Source organism: Diorhabda carinulata, chromosome X, assembly GCF_026250575.1.
Source record: "Diorhabda carinulata isolate Delta chromosome X, icDioCari1.1, whole genome shotgun sequence".
Classification (NCBI taxonomy): domain Eukaryota; kingdom Metazoa; phylum Arthropoda; class Insecta; order Coleoptera; family Chrysomelidae; genus Diorhabda; species Diorhabda carinulata.
Window position 1 is genome coordinate 3941138 of NC_079472.1, and position 22651 is coordinate 3963788.

The 22651-nt window shown below is 33.7% G+C and overlaps 1 protein-coding gene across 1 annotated transcript; it reads right to left on the bottom strand.

Annotated features, from left to right (window-relative positions):
* Positions 1-325: 325 nt before the first annotated feature.
* On the bottom strand, positions 326-22343 carry LOC130901191 (mucin-2-like). Its single transcript, XM_057812366.1, has 5 exons — positions 21890-22343; positions 6036-6218; positions 3809-5986; positions 3600-3744; positions 326-524 (listed from the first exon to the last, which is right to left on the bottom strand). The coding sequence occupies exons 1-5, from the start codon at positions 22208-22210 to the stop codon at positions 391-393; spliced, it is 2961 nt and encodes a 986-aa protein (XP_057668349.1). The 5' UTR covers positions 22211-22343; the 3' UTR covers positions 326-390.
* Positions 22344-22651: the final 308 nt, after the last annotated feature.

Consider the following 22651-nt stretch of genomic DNA (forward strand, 5'->3'; position numbering starts at 1 on the left):
TCGGAATTCGAAGACATTGACGTCTGAATAAGGAAATAGTCCTTTATCGCTCTGTCCAGACTTAGCCTCCAGCGATTATCACCTCTTCCACAAGAAAAAGTAACACTTGGGTAACAAATGACGATGAATTTTGCCCTGATGTCCCAGCAAACTGCTCAACCATAATATCCCATGCTTCCTTAGCTGATGGCCTTCGTTCAATTCTCTGATGAAGAGCGTCTCTATCGAACCGAGAAATGATTGAACAAAAATGTATTCAGCTACGCCACTGGAACAAAAGAGGTCTACGATATCATGATTTATTGTTTTTAAATAAAAAGCTTGATGTTTGGGAATCATAATTATTTACATAATGTTTACGTTAAAATAATAATAAGCATTTATTGATAACTATGTAATTCTTGTGTTGAGTGGGTTCACTACTTTTCCTGCCATCAAAAGAACGTGAAGTTCAGCGTCTACAACGAAGTAGAGGAATGGATGATCAGCTCGAAATTCAATAGGGACTTCTTGGCGATACTGTCCTACAATCAAAAAATATGAATATGAATGAAATATAATATGGAATAGTTGCCGAAAAATTTCATGAAACGGATCTTTTGAAATCTGGGAGGAATATTTCAAAGCTATATTTTGACACTGTAGTTACTAGGTACCTTGATATAAAGACTAAAATGTGTTCTTGCGCGGCCGGTTAGCCACAGCCAATGAGAGGCCTTTCCCACTATCGGCCATGTTGTTCATCTGGCCAATCAATTCAATGCGGGAATTTAAATCTTTTCTATTTAAGATTGTTATGAACAAAACATTGAGAACCGAATGTGTTACAAATCTATGAAAAATTGACTCGGCACATGTTAAATTGGGTTTGGTTGAAAGTTATTTCAATAAAAACAATTCTCAAATTAATTTGGATTCAATAATTTGTTGTGAGAATCAGCATAATTGTCATCACTATAAGAGTGGATCTTTCATTGTCAGATATCAACAGTTTTTCTCAATGTAAAAAAATATAAATCAGTCAGCTGGTGACAGCCAATATGGCGGAAAGTAGGACTGCGCAGTAGAGGTGAATTGATCTTCGGTAAGAACACACCTTGTAGTCTTTACATCATGCTAGGTACCATTCCATAATATTGTCTTACTTCTTATATAACATTTGGTTAAAGTTTTATCTTATGATTATTCATACGTAATATTCTTGGACCGAAAATTAAAGAAAGTGTCATGTCTAATCTAATTCTGCGTTGCTAAATGCTTAAATAGATTGTTATCGCTACTTAACTACAATAATGACCGTTTGTTTTATTAAAACCAGTGATATCAAGTGAGTTTATCGAATTGCAAAATATCAATTAAAGTTTAGGTAATGTTTATTCGCCACAATTAATGCTCAAATAGGTATCCCACGATCGCTTTCAAGGTAACAGAGTGGTATTCGGTGGTATATTGAGTAACTACGTAACTGTTTTATTCTAATAATATTTGAAGTTATATTGTTTCTTCCATTGAGGTAATTTCTTCCCATCTGTTAAAATAACTTTTAGGACTTTTCGGAAACTATGATCATGATCGTTAACTAACCCGGATCACGTTCACTGATCGAGTTAATCGTGTCGTAGTCATATGATATGATACCCTGGTAGGTCAGCTGAATCATTTGTCTATGGTTTTTTGAACCAATGTTACAATATAAAAACTGGATAAAACTGGAGATTAAACTATAGTCACAATTAGGGTTTAACTAGACGTGCGTCACTATTACTGAGGTATGGAAGGAGCCAATCAGCACCTTGAAGCATGCGTCACTGTGGATGTGTTTGTGCGTCATGAAAGTGTCAAACGTCACTCCGTTCAGTTTGTATTTTGTTGCTCGGTGTATTAAGAGGATGGTCCAATATTTTTCCCACATTTGTTTTAAACTTAAATTGTTAAAGAATGTTGTACGAACAAAGAACAAAAAAATCGAACAGAAGAAATACAAAAGAAACAGTCGAATCCAAAAAAGTGATACAATAACTTTAAAAAGAAAATAATGAAAAATTGAAGGACTTTAGCAAAGGAATTTAATGATGAAAATATTTTCGATAGAACTACAATAAATTTAAAAAGTGTGGAACAATTCAAAGCATCGCTCTAGAACGAATAACTTTCTGTTTACTCAGCGCATCGACAATGTTGATAATTTTTTCATCATTATCGTCGAGTTCATCAAATATTATTCTACCTAAGCCTTTTATATTATTGTGAAAATTCAAAAAATTTCAAAAAGTTAGGTTAAGATTCTCCGTTTCACGTTAAACTGAAGCTTAAACTACCCCCAGAAGGCCGGTAACGTTTTGTCAGTAAACGCCATCCTAAAAACGTGATAAAAAGGTAAATGTATTTTAAACCGACGTTTGAAGTTTAAGCTCCACTTATACAATTGGGCATAGATGTTGGTTGGCATAAATCTTTGATAACTGCTTAATACCAATATATTAAATATCCAGAATCTATATTATATATCATGGGAAGAATTAACGCAAAAAAAAGTTATCAAAATCAAAAGTTCTTGTACGTTTGTAGGTATATCATGTTTCAAATTCGAAATTTCCACCGAAAATTCAACGAGATCAACATCTCGTTCTGGGTTATGATCCTCAATCAGCTGATAAGTAATCTACCCGAGCCCGAGTTATAGTTCCCGAAAAGTCCTTCTGAGTTGTATGTAAATATAGAGATGGGATTTCACTGATATCACTACATAACTGTTTAATGGAATTGAATACACGTTTTTCGTATCTATAGTGGTTACTTTCTTATCAACTGAACATTCTATTTTTTTTTTAAAGTTAGATAATAATTAAATAAGATTAATTATCGATTGATTGTTTATTTGAATGTTCCTATTTCCTGTTAATTATTGTTTTAATAATCAATTATCTATTATTGTTCGAAGTAAATTAAAGAAATTTGTAGTTAAAAATCTGACAGAGTAGAAATTGTCTTGTTTACTATTGATAGAGTACAGCGTTGCCAAGTTTTTTGATATAAATTTAATATTATGAAAATTATATGATTAAACATTCTCCCGTAAATTAATTCATATTCCATACATTATTCTGACCTTTAACCTCCTTAAATAATGGATGTAGAACGAAAATTCATCGATCGAATAAGATATCTTCATTTTTTCAAACGTTGCCTACCAATGATTAACATTTTTTCGAAGAATTAAATTTCTAGAGATTTGGTAGTTAGAGAGGGTAGTTATTTCGACAAGTCGCGAGTCCATTCATTAAAAACATCTACTGTAGAAAATAGTATATTCTTTAATGAGCGGTAACGTTTGTAGCACGAGCTGTAAGTTGAATACTATAGTTTATCTACGACTTTAACAATAAATGCAAAGTATATTTTATTTGCAGTATCTATCTTATTGTTTTCAATATTTGTATTCATTATTGGGGACGAAACAAGTGATATTTCAAAAATTTTGTAAAAGGTTTGGTGTGGTGGCACCCTCGTAGTGCATCCTCAAAATATTGAACCGCGCGGCGCCCCCGCCGCTTTTATTTACTCAAAACTAGTTGATTAATTAAATAAAATAAACTTACTGTTGTTTCCGAAGATGCCTGGATCCATATAATGTTTTATATTCACTGTTATAGCCTGTTCTATGTTTGTAATGTATACTCCTTTAAAATCCGTCATAGGTGAAAAATCGGCTTGTCCTGGTTCAAATACTTTTCTTATTCCCAGCTGGAAACGTAGAAAATATATCATAAAAACTACATAGACACCTCCTCAATACAATAATCATTACCTTCTGAAACGTAGGTGTCAAATTGACGTATCCTTTTAATAGGAAACTAGGTATAACGGCGGTGACATGTCTGTATCTCAAATTATCTATAATATACTTGAAGCTTCCGTTCAACCTCAATTCGTAAATGAGCTGATCTACACCGTTCACTTGGACTGGCAGTAACAATAATAAATAATATCGGGGACTGTCTAGTGGGAAACTCAAAGCTAGAGCTTTCAAATGCGAAACGTAGAAAAACGGCAACCATGTATCGTATTTCATGAATTGAACCTGATATTCCCTATACTTCCCTTGAACCAAAAAACTTGGTTGGGTTTGGGGTATATAAGGTACTCGATGCGTAGTATGTTGTGGACGGTAGCTGTCATAGTATTTGGCTATCATGTAATCTACTACAGATCTCGATTTTCTGTTATTCGATTTAATATTATAAGCACGTTTAGATCTTCTTTGTCTACTTTTATTGTTAGCTAAAGAAAGCGGCTTCGTCGCGTCCGGTTTTCTATTAGGACTATTCAATTTTATCATCATATCCTTAGATCTAGTATTTCTTTTAACAGCCTCGTTTATTTCTGTCATAACTTCTGGTCCTCTTACAGAATCAGCAGGTACTTCAGTTGAAGATGATTCTAAAATCGTATCTTTTGTGCTTGTTAGAGATTCTGTCGGGGCATCTCTAATAATTACATCAGTTACAACTAGATCTGTAGATTGTGAATCCGTAGTTTCACTTCCACTTGATTCTGTGGTTATAATTACTGTAGCGGTCAAAATTGATTCTGTAGCCTCTATTTCCGTAGTTAAAGCTGATCCTGTTGTAGGCATTTCATTAACAATTGATTCTGTAGTCTCTACGTCCGTAGTTAAAGCTGATCCTGTTGTTGGCGTTTCACTAACAATTGATTCTGTAGTCTCTACGTTCGTATTTAAAGCTGATCCTGTTGTAGGCATTTCACTAACAATTGATTCTGTAGTCTCTACGTCCGTAGTTAAAGCTGATCCTGTTGTTGGCGTTTCACTAACAATTGATTCTGTAGTCTCTACGTCCGTAGTTAAAGCTGATTCTGTAGTAGGCGTTTCACTAACAATTGATTCTGTAGTCTCTACGTCTGTAGTTAAAGCTGATCCTGTTGTTGGCGTTTCACTAACAATTGATTCTGTAGTCTCTACGTCCGTAGTTAAAGCTGATTCTGTAGTAGGCATTCCACTAACAATTGATTCTGTAGTCTCTACGTTCGTATTTAAAGTTGATCCTGTTGTAGGCATTTCACTAACAATTGATTCTGTAGTCTCTACGTTCGTATTTAAAGCTGATCCTGTTGTAGGCATTTCACTAACAATTGATTCTGTAGTCTCTACGTCCGTAGTTAAAACTGATTCTGTTATAGGCATTTCACTAACAATTGATTCTGTAGTCGCTATTTCTGTAGCCGATTCTGTATATTTCACTTCTGTAGTAGGCATTTCATCAACAATTGATTGTGTAGTTACAGCTGATTCTGTATACTTTACTTCTGTAGTTACAGCTGATTCCGTAGCTTTTACTTCTGTAGTTACAGTTGATTCTGTAGTCTTTACGTTTGTATTTCCAGTTGTTTCTGTATATTTTATTTCTGTAATTGGTATTTCTGTTGTAGGTATTGTTGAATCTGCAGGTGGTGTGTACTCACTATTGGTAATATCTTCTGTAGTACTTATTGTAGTAGGTTCATTTATTATCGTACTTCCTTCGTTAGTTGTGAGTTTAGTTGATGTCAAAGTATTTTTTGTCGTACTTATACTTTCTGTAGTAAGTACCGAACTATCGGTATTAGATAAAATATCTTCAATGGTAGTACTTTCTATGCTGGTAGTGGTAATTTCCGGAATATTTGGGATAATATCGTTCATAGGAAGTTCTGTAGTACTTATTGGTGTTGAGATAGTAGATGAATCTAAAGTAGTTGGAGAAGTTGTAGATTGATCCGTTGCATCTGTAGATTTGGTAATTCCATCATCTGTAGTACTCGCAATCGGTTTTTGAGTTGTAGGTGGATTAGGATAGAGGGCGTTGTTGAAAGACATAATATCGAATCCGTAAAAGTGTAAAATGTCTTCGTATTCCGGTTTTAAAGTAACGTTTTCGTGGTTAAGTGTTAAACCAGCTAAAAATCCTTCTGGAGGTATGAAATAACTCTGAAAATGAAATAATTCTTATCGATATCAATTTAAAAAGTTGACCTACCTTAAGATGACGGTGGATATCTCTTAAACCGATTCTAATAACTGAAATATCGTTTGGGATATGAGCTGATTTTTGAAGTTCTCGTACTGCTTCACCTTGGATACCTTCTCCTAGTGCTACTAGGATACTAAGAGCCCCGTAGGGCGATATGGCAATGTTATCTTCGTTGTTTTCGTTGTGGATCTGAAATTAATAACGGAATATTCTGAGAGATCGTTCCGTATCGTTGTTTTGATAAAAATAGACTCTGGGAATTACACGTTAAATCAGTATTCTGCAAATTTCCGTTGTTGTGTCACTGAAAGATTTCGGGGTAACTATCCTTTAAAAATAAGTAGAATAAGTAGTTCAAATGTACCAGGGACTATAGATCATCCAGTAACAACGTTATTTGAAAAGCAATTTAATCAAAAGACTGTAGATATACAACTCATACAAGAAGGTACTGTCATCACCAGTAATATTTCTCGAATGGACAATAATTTAGATCCTCCGACACTAGAAAGGATGGTAGACGTTACAATATTAGAATATTAAGGATTTAGAGAACCTAGAGTATAAATATGAACGAAAATCTGAATGGAAATGCATTTCTTCATGTAAGTACGGGAGGAAGAGACTTGAATATCCACAAGTAACTACTAAAACGCTGTACAAGAGTTTATTGGTTATTACAATAGGATTTTAACAACTAGTACATGTGAATACTACGTTTTTATTGTTTTCGGAGTGTACCTTATGGATGTGTGGTTGTTTTTATCTCAGAAAAGCACTTTAAACATATTATTTCAAATAACACTTTTCTATTGTTTATAAAACAACAAAATTTGTTGGTTTTCTGGTTTCGTTGTTCAGCTCTATAAAAGTTTTGAAAGAAATTTAACAGATGTCGCCCATTTCGTAATTTTTGCGAATAGATTATACCTCCACGTGTACATTTACCAGTAATTTTTTGCGAAAACCATGTTGTACAATGTTTTCTGATTTGTGGCATGCACTTTTGTTGAGTTTATCAATACAATATGACAACATGAAATGCGTGAATAATAGCGATATGCATCAATTATTTTTAGCGTTACACTTAATGGTATACAAAAAAGGAAAACAAAACGAAATTAGGTGAAAAAAAAAATGCAATGGATACTGTTAATACGGTACTTAACTCATAGTGTGATAAAATCTCGATTTTTATTGATTTCTAATCGAATGAACGCGTCCTTTATTTTGTACAATATAAACTAAATTTATAATTAATTAAAACGAATTTTAGATTATTCGTTTTGTATCAAGTCCCGGAACACGGAAAATTCGGAAGTGGGCAGATGACTGGGCCTCAAACTATTGTTTGTTTCATACTTGGGCCCCCAATAAAAAATAAGATCCTGTACTGAAACGAAAACCCTCAGTCCCAATATTTTTAAATGTATCCGTTTTATCGATGAAGTCTCATTTACGTGACAAAAAATTTTCAATTCACATAATGCTTACCAATAATATTTGGTGTAAAATTAAGTTCATTTGAAATTTTGCTTGGTACCAACCGTGTAACTACCGCCCTCTATGAGAGTCAGACATAAAAACAAATTCATTGGTTGTATCAGCTTCCAAAACATATTCTTATGAAATTTCAGTACAATGTTGCCGGTAGTTGCAGGAAAATCGTAAAAAGTGTGTAAATTTTTGTACAGAGCAAACCCCAAATATTTCTGTCTATTCTAGAGACGGGATCCACCTTTTTTTGAAACACCACGTATACATTCGAACATTATGAATTTTTAATGGATGATTACGTATACCCTGTATAATGTATATCATTCGATTAGTAGAAAAAATATTATTATATACTCGTATATATATAAATTAAAATCACAGAAAATAATTTAGTTCGTGATATTAAAAAAATTAAAATTAGTAGTTCTTATCAGTTTTCTACGTCTTGGCATCAAGTTAAATTTCATCTTCACAAAAATTTCTGATTTTTCCATAACTATGAACCCTTAGGCCCTCCGCACACGGATCGACTCGCGCCGCAGCCTTGTGGGAAGACCACGGGTGCGGAAGGCGTTATAGTATTTAAAATGAGTGATCAATCAATCAATATTTCTTTTGTTAAAGAGGTGGAGAAGCATGAAGTGTTGTACAACTACCACCTTCCTGGTTATTCATAAAAAAAGATTACTTCCTCAGACTCACAACTGCTAGAATGCTTTTTCAAAAAATAGCATTACATAAAGTAAAATTACAGGCTGCACAACTCCTATTCCGATTGCGCAGTCAAGTTGCAAACTTAAATTGCAAATGAGTCGACCCGTGTGCGGAGGGCTTTATTATACTAGGAAGTTGCAGAATCAGTTGAGTAACCAGTCACTACCTTTCAAAGAAGACGAAAAATGACAACAATGCGTGTCAAAATAAAAGATGAATATTCGTAAGACAAGTTTTTTAATTACTTTCGAAAGTTTTTTCGAGCTGTCAGACTTAATAAGAGATGACATAATTGGAAAAGAGAAAATGTATAATCACCAGAAGACAAGCTGTGGGTACTATAAGATAAATAAATAGTTAAAATTGATTCAGGCCCTAGTAGCAGTTTTCTTCGTCAATTGTGAGGATGTTAATTCAACAATTCCGGGAGATAGGATCCATTAGAGATGCCAAAAGCAATGCCCGCTCAAAAGCAAGTCAACCTTCACACTAAAGATCTGCGTCTCCATGCTTAAAAAATTCAATTAACATAACTGAACCATGCACAGCGAATAGAGCATCAACAAATGGATGCTGAGTTTTCAAGAAAACTCATCCTGAGCTCGATGGGTTTGTTAATAGTCAAAATTGTCGATTTGGGAGCTCCGAGAAATCATATGTGATTGTGGAAAAACAAATGCATTCACACTGATTGGTTTGGGGGCAAAATTTTTTGAAAATGAGGCTGGTCAAGCAGTGACTGTTACTGGTGCTCGATATCACAGTTCTTTTTGCCGAAATTGAATGATACTGACGAGATCAATATGTGGTTTCAACAAGACGGTGTCGCATACCCTACAGACATGAAATACTTCAAATATGAGACATTTCCAGGGCGTGTACGCTCCCGTTTTGGTGATCAGAATTGGACTCGTAGATGGTGTGATTTAACACCATTAGATTCATTTTTATGAGGCCTACGACGACAAGCTCTTAACGACACGATATTAAAGTATCCTATGTACTCTACGATTCAATAAAAAAAAGACTATAAAAACTGTGTTTTCTATTTGTTTCTTCTTACGTTAATTTTGAAATAAAAGTGTGGTTATAATGAATAAACATTTACACCCATTCGGTGTAAATGACTCCGACATAGGTAATACAATCCATTGTAGTCTAAATAACTTTAATGTCTTCAGAATTGCTCGATACGGTTTGTTTATTACAAAGGTTCTTGAATCTTTTTCTCTCCGATTTGATGGTTTGAATGAAACTTACGAGGGGCAATCGAATATTTCACACCTTCTCATATCCAACGTTCCATAGAAAATATCTCGTTCAGTTTAGCATCATCTTTGTTAATATGGACACTTCTACAAACACTTACTAATTATTCAGTGGATTATAGTTCTTTTAGAATAAAGTTTACGTAGCTTTTCCTCGGTTTATTTAATTATTTTTGTGTTTCCTCCCTCCATATTGAGTAATATAAGTAATCTATCTGTCAGATTTATGTAAAAGTTTGACAAAGCATATTAGAAACATTAAAGAAACTAATTGTAGATCACTACAGCGAAAGCGATGTTCAATAAGTTCGATCATCATCATTGAGCCTTTCAATCCCATGTGGATTATGGCTATCGCTTTTGGCGCTTTAAATATTTTTTTTATTTGAGGTGGATTACCCCTCGTTTTCTAATTTTTATTTTCTTTATATTTTGTCGTTTGTTTTGGCTGCTTTAGTTATTATTTTCCATTCTTTTCGGTTCCGGCATTTTGCTCTCCAGTTTTTTATATCGAGTGCTCTTATGTCCTCCTCTATTTCGTTTCTCCAAGTTTTTCTCGGCCTGCTCCTCCTCCTTGGCCACCATGGATTATTCTCCTTCCCCAGTTCTCTCTCTATTTCTTCTTGTTTCTTTGCTTCTCTTTCTCCTTCCTGTGTTATGTTTGGGCCTGTTATGTTTCTCATCATCTTTCATTCGGTTCTTTTAAGTTCTTCTTCTTCTCTTTTGTTTATTACTGTTGTTTCCATCGCATACGTGATTACTGGTCTTATTAGGGTTTTGTACATTTTTATTTTGTTTTGTTTGGTTATGTTTTTGTTTCTTCCATAGGCTTAATAGCCTTTTTGTATCCTATCCTTTATCCTCACTCTGGTTGTTTGTCCCAACGTTATTCCTGGATAGCTTAAGGTCGATACTGTTTCAAAATCGTATTTGTTAGTGTTCAGTTCAGTTTCTTGCTTCTTCTTCTAATTTTTTCATCGATTTTATTAATTCCCTCCGTCCATTTGCTATGATGTATTGCATCTGTTATAATGTTCTTATTTTGTAGTCCCGCTTTTCTCACAATTCCTTCCAGAATTATATTGAATAGGTGACATTGGATCTCCCTGCTTAACGCCCTTATTTGTGCGCGTTTTATCTGATGTTGTACCTTGGAATCTCACTTCAATGTCACTCTTCTTTTTTTTTTATAACCTTGTCTTTCTCTTTTTATTGAGTCGAAAGCATTTTTGAAATCAATAAAAACTATATGTATTTCTCTTTTATATTCCGCTGTCTTTTCTATTATTTGATCTATAGAGTGGATTGCGTCTATAGTTGATCTTCCTGGTCTAGAGCCGTTTTGGTAATCTCCTAGTTCTCTCTCTGTTAATTCCTTCAACCTTTTGTTTATTAAATTTTCCAGTATTTTGTAGGCGATATTTAGCACGGTGATGGCTCTATAGTTCTCGCATATTTCTTTATTAACTTTTATAAATTTGGTGTGATTATGCCTGTCTGGGATTTTGTTTTGTTTTCATATCTGCTCCATTAGTTGATGAATATGTTTACTTAGTTTTTCTCCACCATATTTAACAAGTTTCGGTTCCATTCCATCTTCTCCCGGGGCTTTGTCATTCCGCAGTTTTCTTATTTCTTCATGTTCTTCCTCTGTTAACATTATTTCTTTATTTGCTTTGATTTTTTCTTTCTCGTTAAGTTCGATACCTTTTTTAAAATTTTTTCAAGTCTGGGAACAGAAAATAATCCGAGTGGGTTAAATCTTGCGAATACGTTGCATGAAGTATCAATTTAAACTTTAATTCATTAATTTTGGCCATCGCAATAACGGATGTGTAAGCTGGTGCATTATCTTGATGAAACTTAGCTAAATGCGGTAATTTTTGTAAAGATAGTTAATGAAAATTATCAGGCGTGTAACCGAAAAAACCTACGCCATGACCTTGCCTGCAGTATTTGCCTTCTTTGAAGCCTTTTCACTCCATTGTTTTTATTGTTGGAATCTCCACCTCCTTTGGTCGACCATTGCGATTCTTGTCAAGCAGGTGGTACGGCTTCTCAAGCTACTCAATATTTTACTGCTGATACCGAAGGAGCAGCCTCACCCAGAGTAAAATCTAGTTTTATATTGGTTGGGCTAGGCTTTTCAAAAAAAGCTATGTATCACATAACGATGACCAACTTTTTACATGTTTACAAATTCACTATTGAAGCCTGCCAAAAAAATACTAAACAACTTGGCGTCTTCAAACTTGAGACATATGCTGTACAGATTGCGTACTTTGTAATACAGCAGTTTCAAGCAACTACCGCCACATCAAGGTCAGACCAGATACTTCGGAGACCATACTCGTATTTGAGAAATTTTTACAACCAAAACTACCTTTCTCAGATTGTTTTAAAACCTACGTATCCTACGAATTAGCAAGTGGACAATTAAACGGTTCATAGAAGCATAAAAATGCAAAGTAGATGAAGTCACTTATTTTCCCACGGAGGGTATTGGACTTGAGCTAAAAGGAAACAAAAAAATAACGACCATCAATTATTATTTGTAGGTTTTAAAGTAATAATTATCAGCGAGAATTATTATTTAGTATTCGCTGGAATATAATCTGATAGATTAAATAGTAAGTAGGTACCAAAAATGTTGGTTTTATAATGTGTTGAAGATATGATGGACTATAAAAGAAAAGGTAACGCCTCAATCCAAATTTGGTTAATTTTAGATAAGAAATCGTATACAAGGAAGTTGATGCAAAAAATTTGGGAGTAGATGACGTGAAAATAAAGCTGTGACATAAACAAATTTCTCATTCAGCCTTATAGACTAAAGTTGTAAAATCAGAACTTATATTTAAGTATATTTTCTAAATTATACTTTCGAATATTATGAATTTCTAATGGATGATTACTATTTTCCACCGTCCGAAGGCCAGCGGCCAGGTTCCTGCTCATTGGTTAACAATCCGTAACCTTTACAAGGACAACCTGTATAATCTAAAGATAGCAAAAATTTATGGCTTAGGAGATATGTAAATCGTTGTACGTGCCAAGGAAACCGCTCGCCATAAAGAGACATTCTGAAGAAAATTATCACAAATTGTAATTATTCATTGAAAATACTTACAGGAGGTTTTAAAACACAATCAATTGAACTGCGTACTGTCGAACATCGTGTTAATTAAGGAAACAATTGAAAGATAGAAAAATTTAGTTACTTAGCGTACAACTGTTTCTTTCTCATAAATCTCTTCTTAAGTTTCAATCCTTTATGGCTTCTTCTGTCCGCAATTTCGTTTTATCCTTTTTCTTATATGTTTAGTTTTGTCTATACCTAATTCTTCTAAATTTTCCTCTTCTAAGGTATTAGTTATACTCCTTTTTGGGATTTCTTTGCAGTTCTTATGTCTTATGTGTTAAAATAGTTTCAGCTGTGCGCGTATCTCTCGTATTCACCAGATTTAGCACAAAGTAACTTCTGTTTCATTCCGAATATGAAAAACGTACTGATGAGGAAGGAAACATGATTGACACAATTCCTCACAATAGAAAGGCCGCCATAGAGCAGATGAAGAAGAAAAGCTTTCCAAAATGGTTGCAGTTTTGAATTAGACGTTAAGGTGCGTCTCTATTGAACAAACAATGGGGAAACAAGTTTGTAAAACACGTTGATTAAAGTGCAGTTTTAAAAAACATTTCTTATTTCAACAAACAATTGTTTGACAAACATTTTCACCAAACAATTGCGATTCGGCATGAAACATTTAGTTAGGTTTTGTCGAAGAATGAACCGCCACCGTCGTCTGTCCTGCATTGCAGCAGCTTATATTTTAATGGAAGAAATTCGTTCTCGTCGATGGTGGCAGAGACAATTGTTTTTACGGCGTTATGAATATAGTGGTGATGATTTCCAAAATGATTTGACAGTTTTTAAATTGTTAATATCGATGATAGGACCAGTAATAAGTAAACAAAATACTAATTTTCGCCAAGTAATCAGCGTTCAAGATCATCTGGCTATAACACTCAGGTTTTTGGCTTCTGGTGGTTGATGGTAAGTACTTTTTCTCCCGTCTATATTGCACTAGAAGAGTTTCAATCTTTCTTTTAATCTCGGCGACATTATTTACACCCAAATCTTTTGCAATGTCATCTAATGCATCTTTTCTTTTGATTTTGTTTTCATAATCATCATTATTAGGGTCCCACAATAAAGGTTTACCTTCGTAAACGTTAATTAACCTTATCAAATTCTCCTGGCTCCAAAACTCTTTAATCGTTTTGCGGAAAAACCACACACACACACACACTTTTCTACTGAATATTTTCAATGAAAAAATACAAATAATAATGTTTATATTCAAAAATTACGCCGGAAAAACTCTTCAAAATACACTAAAACAAGCCAAACAGGTGGTAGGAGAAGTCACTGTTCGATCAAGGACGAGAAAATTCTAGACAAACAAAAATGGCGTCCCCTTTTCCTTCCATACATGAAATGTTTGTTGGATAGCGTCCACACCAAAAACACCGGCGAACATTGTTGGTCAAACAAAAAAGTTTGTCGAAGTTTTCGACAAATGTTTGTCCAGTATTTTAACTTGACTTACAACCTTCTTATTCCGTTTTGGTATCTATTTATTGACATTTTCTGGTTTGAAAAACACGTTTGCGTATTCATCTCAAGAATATGCGGCGTGCGTTATTGAAAATCTTCTTTGTTTATCTATCGCGAACAAATCATCGCTTCGGTATGGCATAACTTAATTATCCATCCAACACAAGCATATAATGAACTCGCATGAAATATTAAATTAATATTTCTTTAAGTTTAAAACCACAATAGATTTTTTTTTGTCAGTAACATGACTATCAATCAATTTCGACTTCTAAAATAGTTATGGGAAATATTATGTGTTCAGAATAATTAGAACTAGTCGAAACGACCCGTTTCATCGGATTTTTTAATCATACAGGGGTTGTTTGAAAAGTTTTTGACGAGATTTTTTTAAATTCAGTTTTATTTCTTAATTTCAGGCCCCACCGTGTAGCTTGGTCGAGTTTTTGATTTTATTTTCAATTTCTACCACCTGTGGAAGAAGTTTATCGCATATATATTAGACTAATTACTAATTTCTCTCTACATAATCGTCCAATCCCCAATTACGACCGTATGTAGGGCATAATTGTCCCTACTCGAGTATAAACGAGAAAGATCTGTCGGTATGTCAGTAACACCAGAAGATTATTGACTATGATTGTGCCCAAACGATTATGGATCATCCAGTATTCGCTGAGTTTATACGTTGTACCTATATAAATAATTGTAACAACAAAAAAATTGAGATAAGGGTGAAGTCTATCGTAACTTTCATTTTATATATATAAACTGAAAGCACAAACTTTATCTTGGTTGCAGAGATTTATATGACCTATAGACCAGTTGCATTATATCGAACATAGTGAACCTAGGGATTAAAGATAAAATATAGTCCTAAAACAAATTGAAAGCTTCGAATATAGAGAAAAAACAATAAAAGAGAATGGCTTGGACGTAGGCAAGAAATTACACTTCTGATTTAAACTGGCTCCAGTCCCATAAGTCCAGAGAGGCATATCTAAGAAAGAATATGGAAATATCAAGAATGAATTTTTAAGATATTAGAGCCCAAATGATAACAAATGAAGGGAATGAATCGCATATTAAGATATTAGAGCCCCACTGATACCATAGTAGATATGATTAGGAAGAAAATCGTTTGAATAGTTTGGGCACTTTATCGGAATGGATGATCAAAGAAAATATTTCAGTAGAGACCAAAAAATACATTGGAAAGAGTGACGTCTTAAAGACTTTGGGATGAGGGCGTCCGGGAATGCAAAAAGGCAACTGATAGAGGAATGTGTTTTGGATAGAGATATTTAGCGGAAGGGGATAGAAGAAGCCTGGAAATAAAAATACCACAAACCTTAGTAATCTGTCAATCAAGCATTAGAGTTCATAAATATCCATAAACAAAAAGCACAGCAGGTATTTACCCATTGATACTGTCATATCCATGTTCAGTTTCTGAATGACAGTAAATATGATTCTTTTAACTTCCAAACATTCACATTTATACGGGATCCATCCATTTACAGGTCCCTACTACCATATATATGGACCAGCTCTTCAAATTTAACTGCTGAGTTAATTCTTTCATTAACTTCTTCTCCTTGATTTCCAGTGCTACGTTTGTGTAGACATTTTGGACTGTACATTACACGGTCTGCTAATTTGGCAGAAAAAGTGGTAAAATATGTAAAAGAACTAACGTCTAAACGATTCTATATTCCTGTGTCTGCTTTTAATGATTCCAAAAGAATCAATAATTATGCTTGATTCTATTTACGATTCTTTCACAAGAAATTAAAACAGTTTTGTATGTTTTAGAAGAATCAGAAATTATTTCCATTCATTTAAAAAATGCGAGATAATTAATTTGTTGTTATCGTTAGTCCTAGTAACTGTTTGCCTGGTACTGGCGAGATTAGGAAAGACACCAGTACATCTAACTGTATGATCTGAGGTATACTTCAATATTTAGAACTATTCGTTTATCTCCATTGTATTTCGATCTCCTACTGGTATTATTTTTATTTTATATTTATTTATAGTCTTCTTTTTACAAAATCCCTTCAATTTTTACAAGGTCTCCAGTCGCCCTTCCTCCAAAACATCACCAAACCATCACCGATACTCCGCCATGTTATACAGTCGGGTTTACACATAGAACTAACATTCGTTCTGCCTTTGACGTCTTTATAGGGGCTTCTTCACTGTCACCCTTACAAAAAGGTCAGCTTCTCACAGTCCCTTTTTCACTATAGAAATACTAAAAAGCAGATCCTTATATTCATTGATCTGAGTTGCTATCTTTGGGCCGCAAGTCGTCGATCCCGTTCACTGATGCGTTTATCTTCAGCGGTTGTTGTTTTCGAGGTCTCCTTGTACGTTTTCTATCGCCACAGCTCCAGGTGGATGCATATTTTTTCACATTGTGGTTCACGATACGTCGAGGTATTTCTAATTCGGCGCCAGTGCGATAGTTTTACCCATTTTAAAACTTACAAGCAAGTTCTTGCGTCTTAGAGGACTCACTGGGACTAAACTATAATCATAAACACCGAAGAAATAATTCACAGTTAAATAATATAAAACAAATCGGCAGGTATTTGCATTGCAGTGTATTATTTTGAAATTTAATGGATGGATTATAGGGTAGGAAAAAACTTTTGACCAGAAATTTTTCATATGAGTTTTTACTTCTTTTAAGACATTATCAATTATTATTTCAAATATCATTGGACTTTAATCCTTCTTTCATCATTTTCTCTTAGTATATTCCTGGTTTGTTGTCTCTTACTTGTGAACTTTTCTATTTTTGTTTTCTATGATGCTTTTTGAATGTCTATGAATCTGCATTATTTTATTAGTTTCTTTCTTTATTAATCTTAAATACATTACAAATTTGATATGCAAATGTTATACTTGGAATTGTTATTTTTGAACAGCTATTTCTTATTATTGAACAAACTTATCTTCACTCGTTAATTAGACAGTAACCGTGATTCATAGTCTAATTTGTTAGTGATAAAATAAGTTTATCGACTGCTTCTTGTAATCCCATCTGCATTCGAAAATAAATCATTCTCTTTTGATTCGCAATCTCTATTTCGCGATTAAAAATATAGAAAAAGACAAAACAAAAACAGCGATAAGAAAATATCAATAAAAAAACGTGCTTATTTTCATGTTACAACACGAATATCATTTCAAGAAGTCAGCAGATAGAACTTTTGTCATAAAAATTCTTAAGGATTCAAACTTGATAACGATAACAGATATAGTGAATGTTCAGAGTTGTTTTGGAACGTCCAATCGTTTTGTTCAATTAAAGACTATCTGAGTTTTCTTAAGGCACTCTGGATTTATTCTCTTTCAGTTTGTAACACACAAATTTTGTAAACAACTAACTTCAGGTTAATATTTGGAAGTAAGTCTTCAGTTATTCTATGTAGGAATAAGTTTTCAAGGAGTTTGGAGATTGTAGGTAAGTTTATTGGACGGTAATATGGCACGTCCGTTGGGTATTTGCCTGGTTTACCAATCGATATGATGAAAAACGGCTGAACACAATTTTTTGCTACTCTAATGTTGAATCAATTGTTTGAATCATTATATCTCAGAAACAGTGGCTCGTAGAAAAAAAATATGGGTACATTTTTTGTAGATAATTTTATGATCTACAATTTTTGTCTGGAGTATTTTTATGATAAAACTCACCGTTTTGCTGAAAAACTTATTTTTTTGACCTACGACCTTGAATAAAATTTTTCATACACAGGGAACTTTAAAATTTTATTTTTAATTATATTTTAAACAATTTTACTGATTTTCAGCTTGGTGCGAAGTTGCGTGTCTTCAATCTTATTTTTTGGTCTAATTTGATCAAACTATAGGTAATAAATGTTATTTTTATGGGATTGTGGCAACAACAAAATACACTTTTTACTGATTTTCAGCTTCATGGGAATTTCTGAAACTTCGAATGTCTAAATTGACCGCACTACTATTTGGCAAGGACGACGTTCGATTAAGTTGTTCTATAAAAATATTTTTCGAATATCTTCAAATTTCTCTCTCCTATGTTCACCGGAAACACAGAAAATCTTAATTTTGCATGAAAAAGTATTGCTGCCAAACATTTTGAAATATATATAAAATAAAATTTCAATAATAATTTTTTTCAAAACGGAAAATGAAAGAAATGGGACAGAGGAAGGAAAGTTACCACAAAAAATCTAATCTTTTTTGGAAAAATATTAATTTTGAATGTTGAATTTTCGAAAAAAAACCCAACAGCTTACTTTTACTTATTTCGTTTGATCATTCAAAAATAAGTAAAAACTGATATTAGTAGAATTAAATGTAGATATTTGCTACCCTGTTGTTTACCTTTGGACCACCCGTATTTTCTATTTATTATATTAATTTCTGTGTACTATAATGTTGATAAGTACGGTATATATTCAGGATGTTAGTTAGACTATTGTTATTTACAACTTTTTAGTGTCTAGGTCAACTAACACATTAAAAAAATATTATTACATTCAACTTCTAATATATTTCACTATTTTGTAAAACATAATTTCAATTTATAATCTAGTATTTCACTGATAGTGTGTTTGAATAAATAGATATAAAAAAACAACTCTGTATATAGGATATCTCTATATATTTCGTTCCAGACACGTGACTAGCATAACATACTTTTATTGGTAATCTAACAAGCTATCAACTATAGTTTGGTGTATACAGAACTAGCTTTTTATAGTTGGTAGCGAGGAAGCAAACTTGTCGAAACTAAACCAAAAATAACGTACTTTGGAATCTGCGTAGACCAGGTAAATTACATGAGAAGACACAATTTGAACACCTGCAAAGAAGCTGAGGAATCTGCGATGGCTTTGGACAGATTACTGCCAAATCTCAATGGTCTCGTAAAGCGAAAATTTCTGACTCAATTATATTATATGCAACTCCGTGTTTATCTCATGCATATTCCAAAAGAACAGCAGCATGCTTACTTACTGGTAAGGGAAAGAACCTTGACATTTGGTGAAAATAATATAAATCAAGTGAAGAAGAAAGAGAAATCTACCAAAGAAGATGGGATAGTATAGTAGGCGGTAGATAAACAAAACAATCAATTAATAATATTATATAATACTCACAGGACAAGAATGATTTATGTCTAATTTTTACTGTGCTGAATTGTAAGATACTGCAGAGCACACCCTTTTTGTATTACAAAGATGGCAGGAGTAGTACAGCAACCATACAACAAATCGGGAGCTTACTATCATCAGAAAATAAACTGATAGCTAACAAGGAAGTCTGGAAAACCGCATCTAATATCTTCTTCTTCATTTTTAAGATCAGATGATCTGTTAGTTTTGCAGATTCCTCTGTATCGGTTCCTGGGAAGTGAACTGCAAGCTGTCCATCCATCTCTTAGGTGGTCGTCCGGGCCATCCTTCAAGTACGATGCTTGGCAGTCTAATCTCTTCCATTCTTCTCACGTGGGCGTACCAATATCTTTTTCTTTGTCTCCCCCATCTTACGATATCTTGCACCCCACATTGTTCCCTCATGTCAGTGTTCCTGATTCGATCTACTCTTGTTTTTCCCACTATAGTTCTGAGCGTTTTCATTTCGGCTACCCGAAGCATGCTTTTCGTTTTGTTGGTTTCCTCTCTGGTTTCTATTCCGTATGTCTTGTTTGGCCTAATATCTGCTTTAAGCAGCCCTATATGGCAGTCGCTTTGTTGATCTGGCTTCTTAGGTCCTTCACTGGGTCGTGATAACTCGACAAGTCCATACCTAATATACTGACAATAATAATAAATCAAAATCAAAACGATTTAGTAGATAGAAGTCCAAGCAGTATGATTAAGCAATACCTTCTGTTATACTGCATGTTGAGAAGCAGAGAGGGGTGTTGTTTGCGGGTGAAAATCCCACATATCCTCGCAATTCCATCAACCGAGATATCTTTTGAAGATGTCGATGTTGTAAGCTGCAAACTTATACGCGAAGCTTTCTGTTCACTTTATAGTGAAAAAATGGGTATTTAGCGACGACTCCAGATAGAAAAATTTTAGTCAGAGAATCTGACAGGATTCTAAAATCGATAAAGTTAGAAATCAGTGATAAATAATGGACCGATTGCATAGCATGATGATCACAGACATTCCATTCGAATCGGTAATCAATGATAGTCAATCAAGGGTCAATAATAATACCTCTGTTATACAACGGTTCGTAGTTAGTACAAAGAGATGAATTGGGTATTGCTGGACCATACCTGTAGGAAAAACCCCTCACAATTTTCATTCAGAGTTGCTGGTAATGAACATATGTGCTTAGAAGTGAATAAGAAGTATATTTACATTCTCTCCGATATCCAAGTGACATTGAAGGTCCAAAAGGCTATTGGATGCACGTCCAAGAGGGGAAGGAATGTAAACAAACTCTATAGCCACTAGCTAACAGACGCTAAGTAACCCTAATGTAGCTACTAGGTAATAAAGACACAGAGAATCTTGTCAAAAGATGGCAACGACTTTGAACAGAGCCCAATAGTGGTTCCATAAAATGTCACAACAACACTGAAAGTACCTCGAGTAGTTCTAATACATCTTAGGATGTAAAATGAAAAAACCCTCCTTCTAGAGAAGTCTACGTATTTTGGAGGCACAGTGGATGCAGAGTCATGACAAAAAATCTTTTTAGATATGGGTGAAAATCGGCTGTGAAGCCAAAACGACTAAATAATCTAATTAACCGGACTGTATTAATTAATAGGAATAGAATGGATAAAAAAATCATTATATAATTTGTAAGAGATAATACGGATTGTTTCCTGTTCAGTCAATTCATGTGACTATTTAATTGGATACAACCAAATTATCACATTATTGTATCAATAGATAAATTAATACCTACGAACCTCTATTCTACGAGGATATATTGAAAAATTCTTAGCCTACTATTGAACCAAACAAAATTTTATTACTCCCGTTAATTGGATACATTTATTACAGCGAATCTGCAACGTCTCTAGATCTTGCTCTGCAAACCAGACCTCCACAGCTTTTATTACCTTTTCGTTGGAAGAAAGTTTACGACCTTTTAAACTTTTTTTCAGTTAAGGAAACAGATTATAGTCGGACGGAGCGAAATCTGGTGAATGAGGGGGGTGTTCTAATAATTCAAACCCTAAATCACGAATTTTTTGCTTTATAGAGATTGTTTAAGACTTTTTTAGACTAGAATGTTGATATGATTCAGAAGAAAGATGTTGACCCATTCTGGCAGGTGTTTTTGTTCGCATATAGTTTCATCAACGTCCCAGTACCTCAATCACTATTTAAACAAGCAATATTTTCAATTTTTGAATGATTTTTATCAGTTTTTGAAAATACAGGACGTCCCGAAAATTCTGATTATAAAAATTGTTCTAATGTTTTTTTAAGCCACAACTCGTAGATCCTTATATCATTTTTTATTAAAAAAAAAACTGATTCTAGTATTTTCAACAAATAATTCATCTGAAATTGTACAAAAAACAATAATTTTTCTTTTTTTTTACATTCTTTTCTTCATTTTGCTTAGTTGTTTGTTTGGAAGTGAATCTTCAATCTCGCGACACAGTTTCAAATTAAATTATCAAATATTTAGGATTTATTTTACTCCCAGGTGAATTGAGAAATAACATTTGACAATTAATTTTCAAAAAATACTTAATAAAATATGAGAAAAAAGTTTCTTACTGCCAGTAGCTTCATTCCTAAGTTATTTACAACATCTACCATTACGTCTCTGGCCATAATAGGCACTTGTCCTGGATGAGGATACGTGTAAAAATCTTGTCCCACCCAAGGAGCACCCTGTACCACCCTCCGATTATGCACTAATCCTAAACCTACCGGAAAACAACATAAAAATAACAAAAACCACATCATCCACGAATATCCGTTTTTCCAGCAACTTTTACCGATTTGATAGCTGAATTTTTGGAAATATTTTGAATATTTGTCGGTTGTTTTTATAAAATTTTCGTTAGTTTTTCTTCTTTCGTTTATAAAAGACATTTTTGTTCGACTAAGGGGGAATTAGTGTCCGCGGCGTACCGCTACTGATGTGCGAATGGATTGGAAGTTCGAACGAAACTGAATTGCAGATTTCAACTGGAGGATGAATGGGGCTAACAACAAATTGATTAGGTGTGCGTTTGGAAGAAATTTCATTTATTTGGAAATCTAGTCGTTAATATGATTTATTTGTTAAAATAAAATACAATACAGAGTGCACCATTTTAAGTATTACAGTTTATTATACTGCGAGGTACTAACCTAAAGGATAAATTGAATTTTTACGTAATTACGAACTTATTTGAGATATCCTTGAACAAATCATCTTTTATGCAGGTTGGGCCATTAATTTTTGCACTTGAACTTGCCGTGGAAAAAGAAAACACATTGTATTCAAATAAATGTTTATTTGAAATAAAAAATATAAAATGAAAAATTATT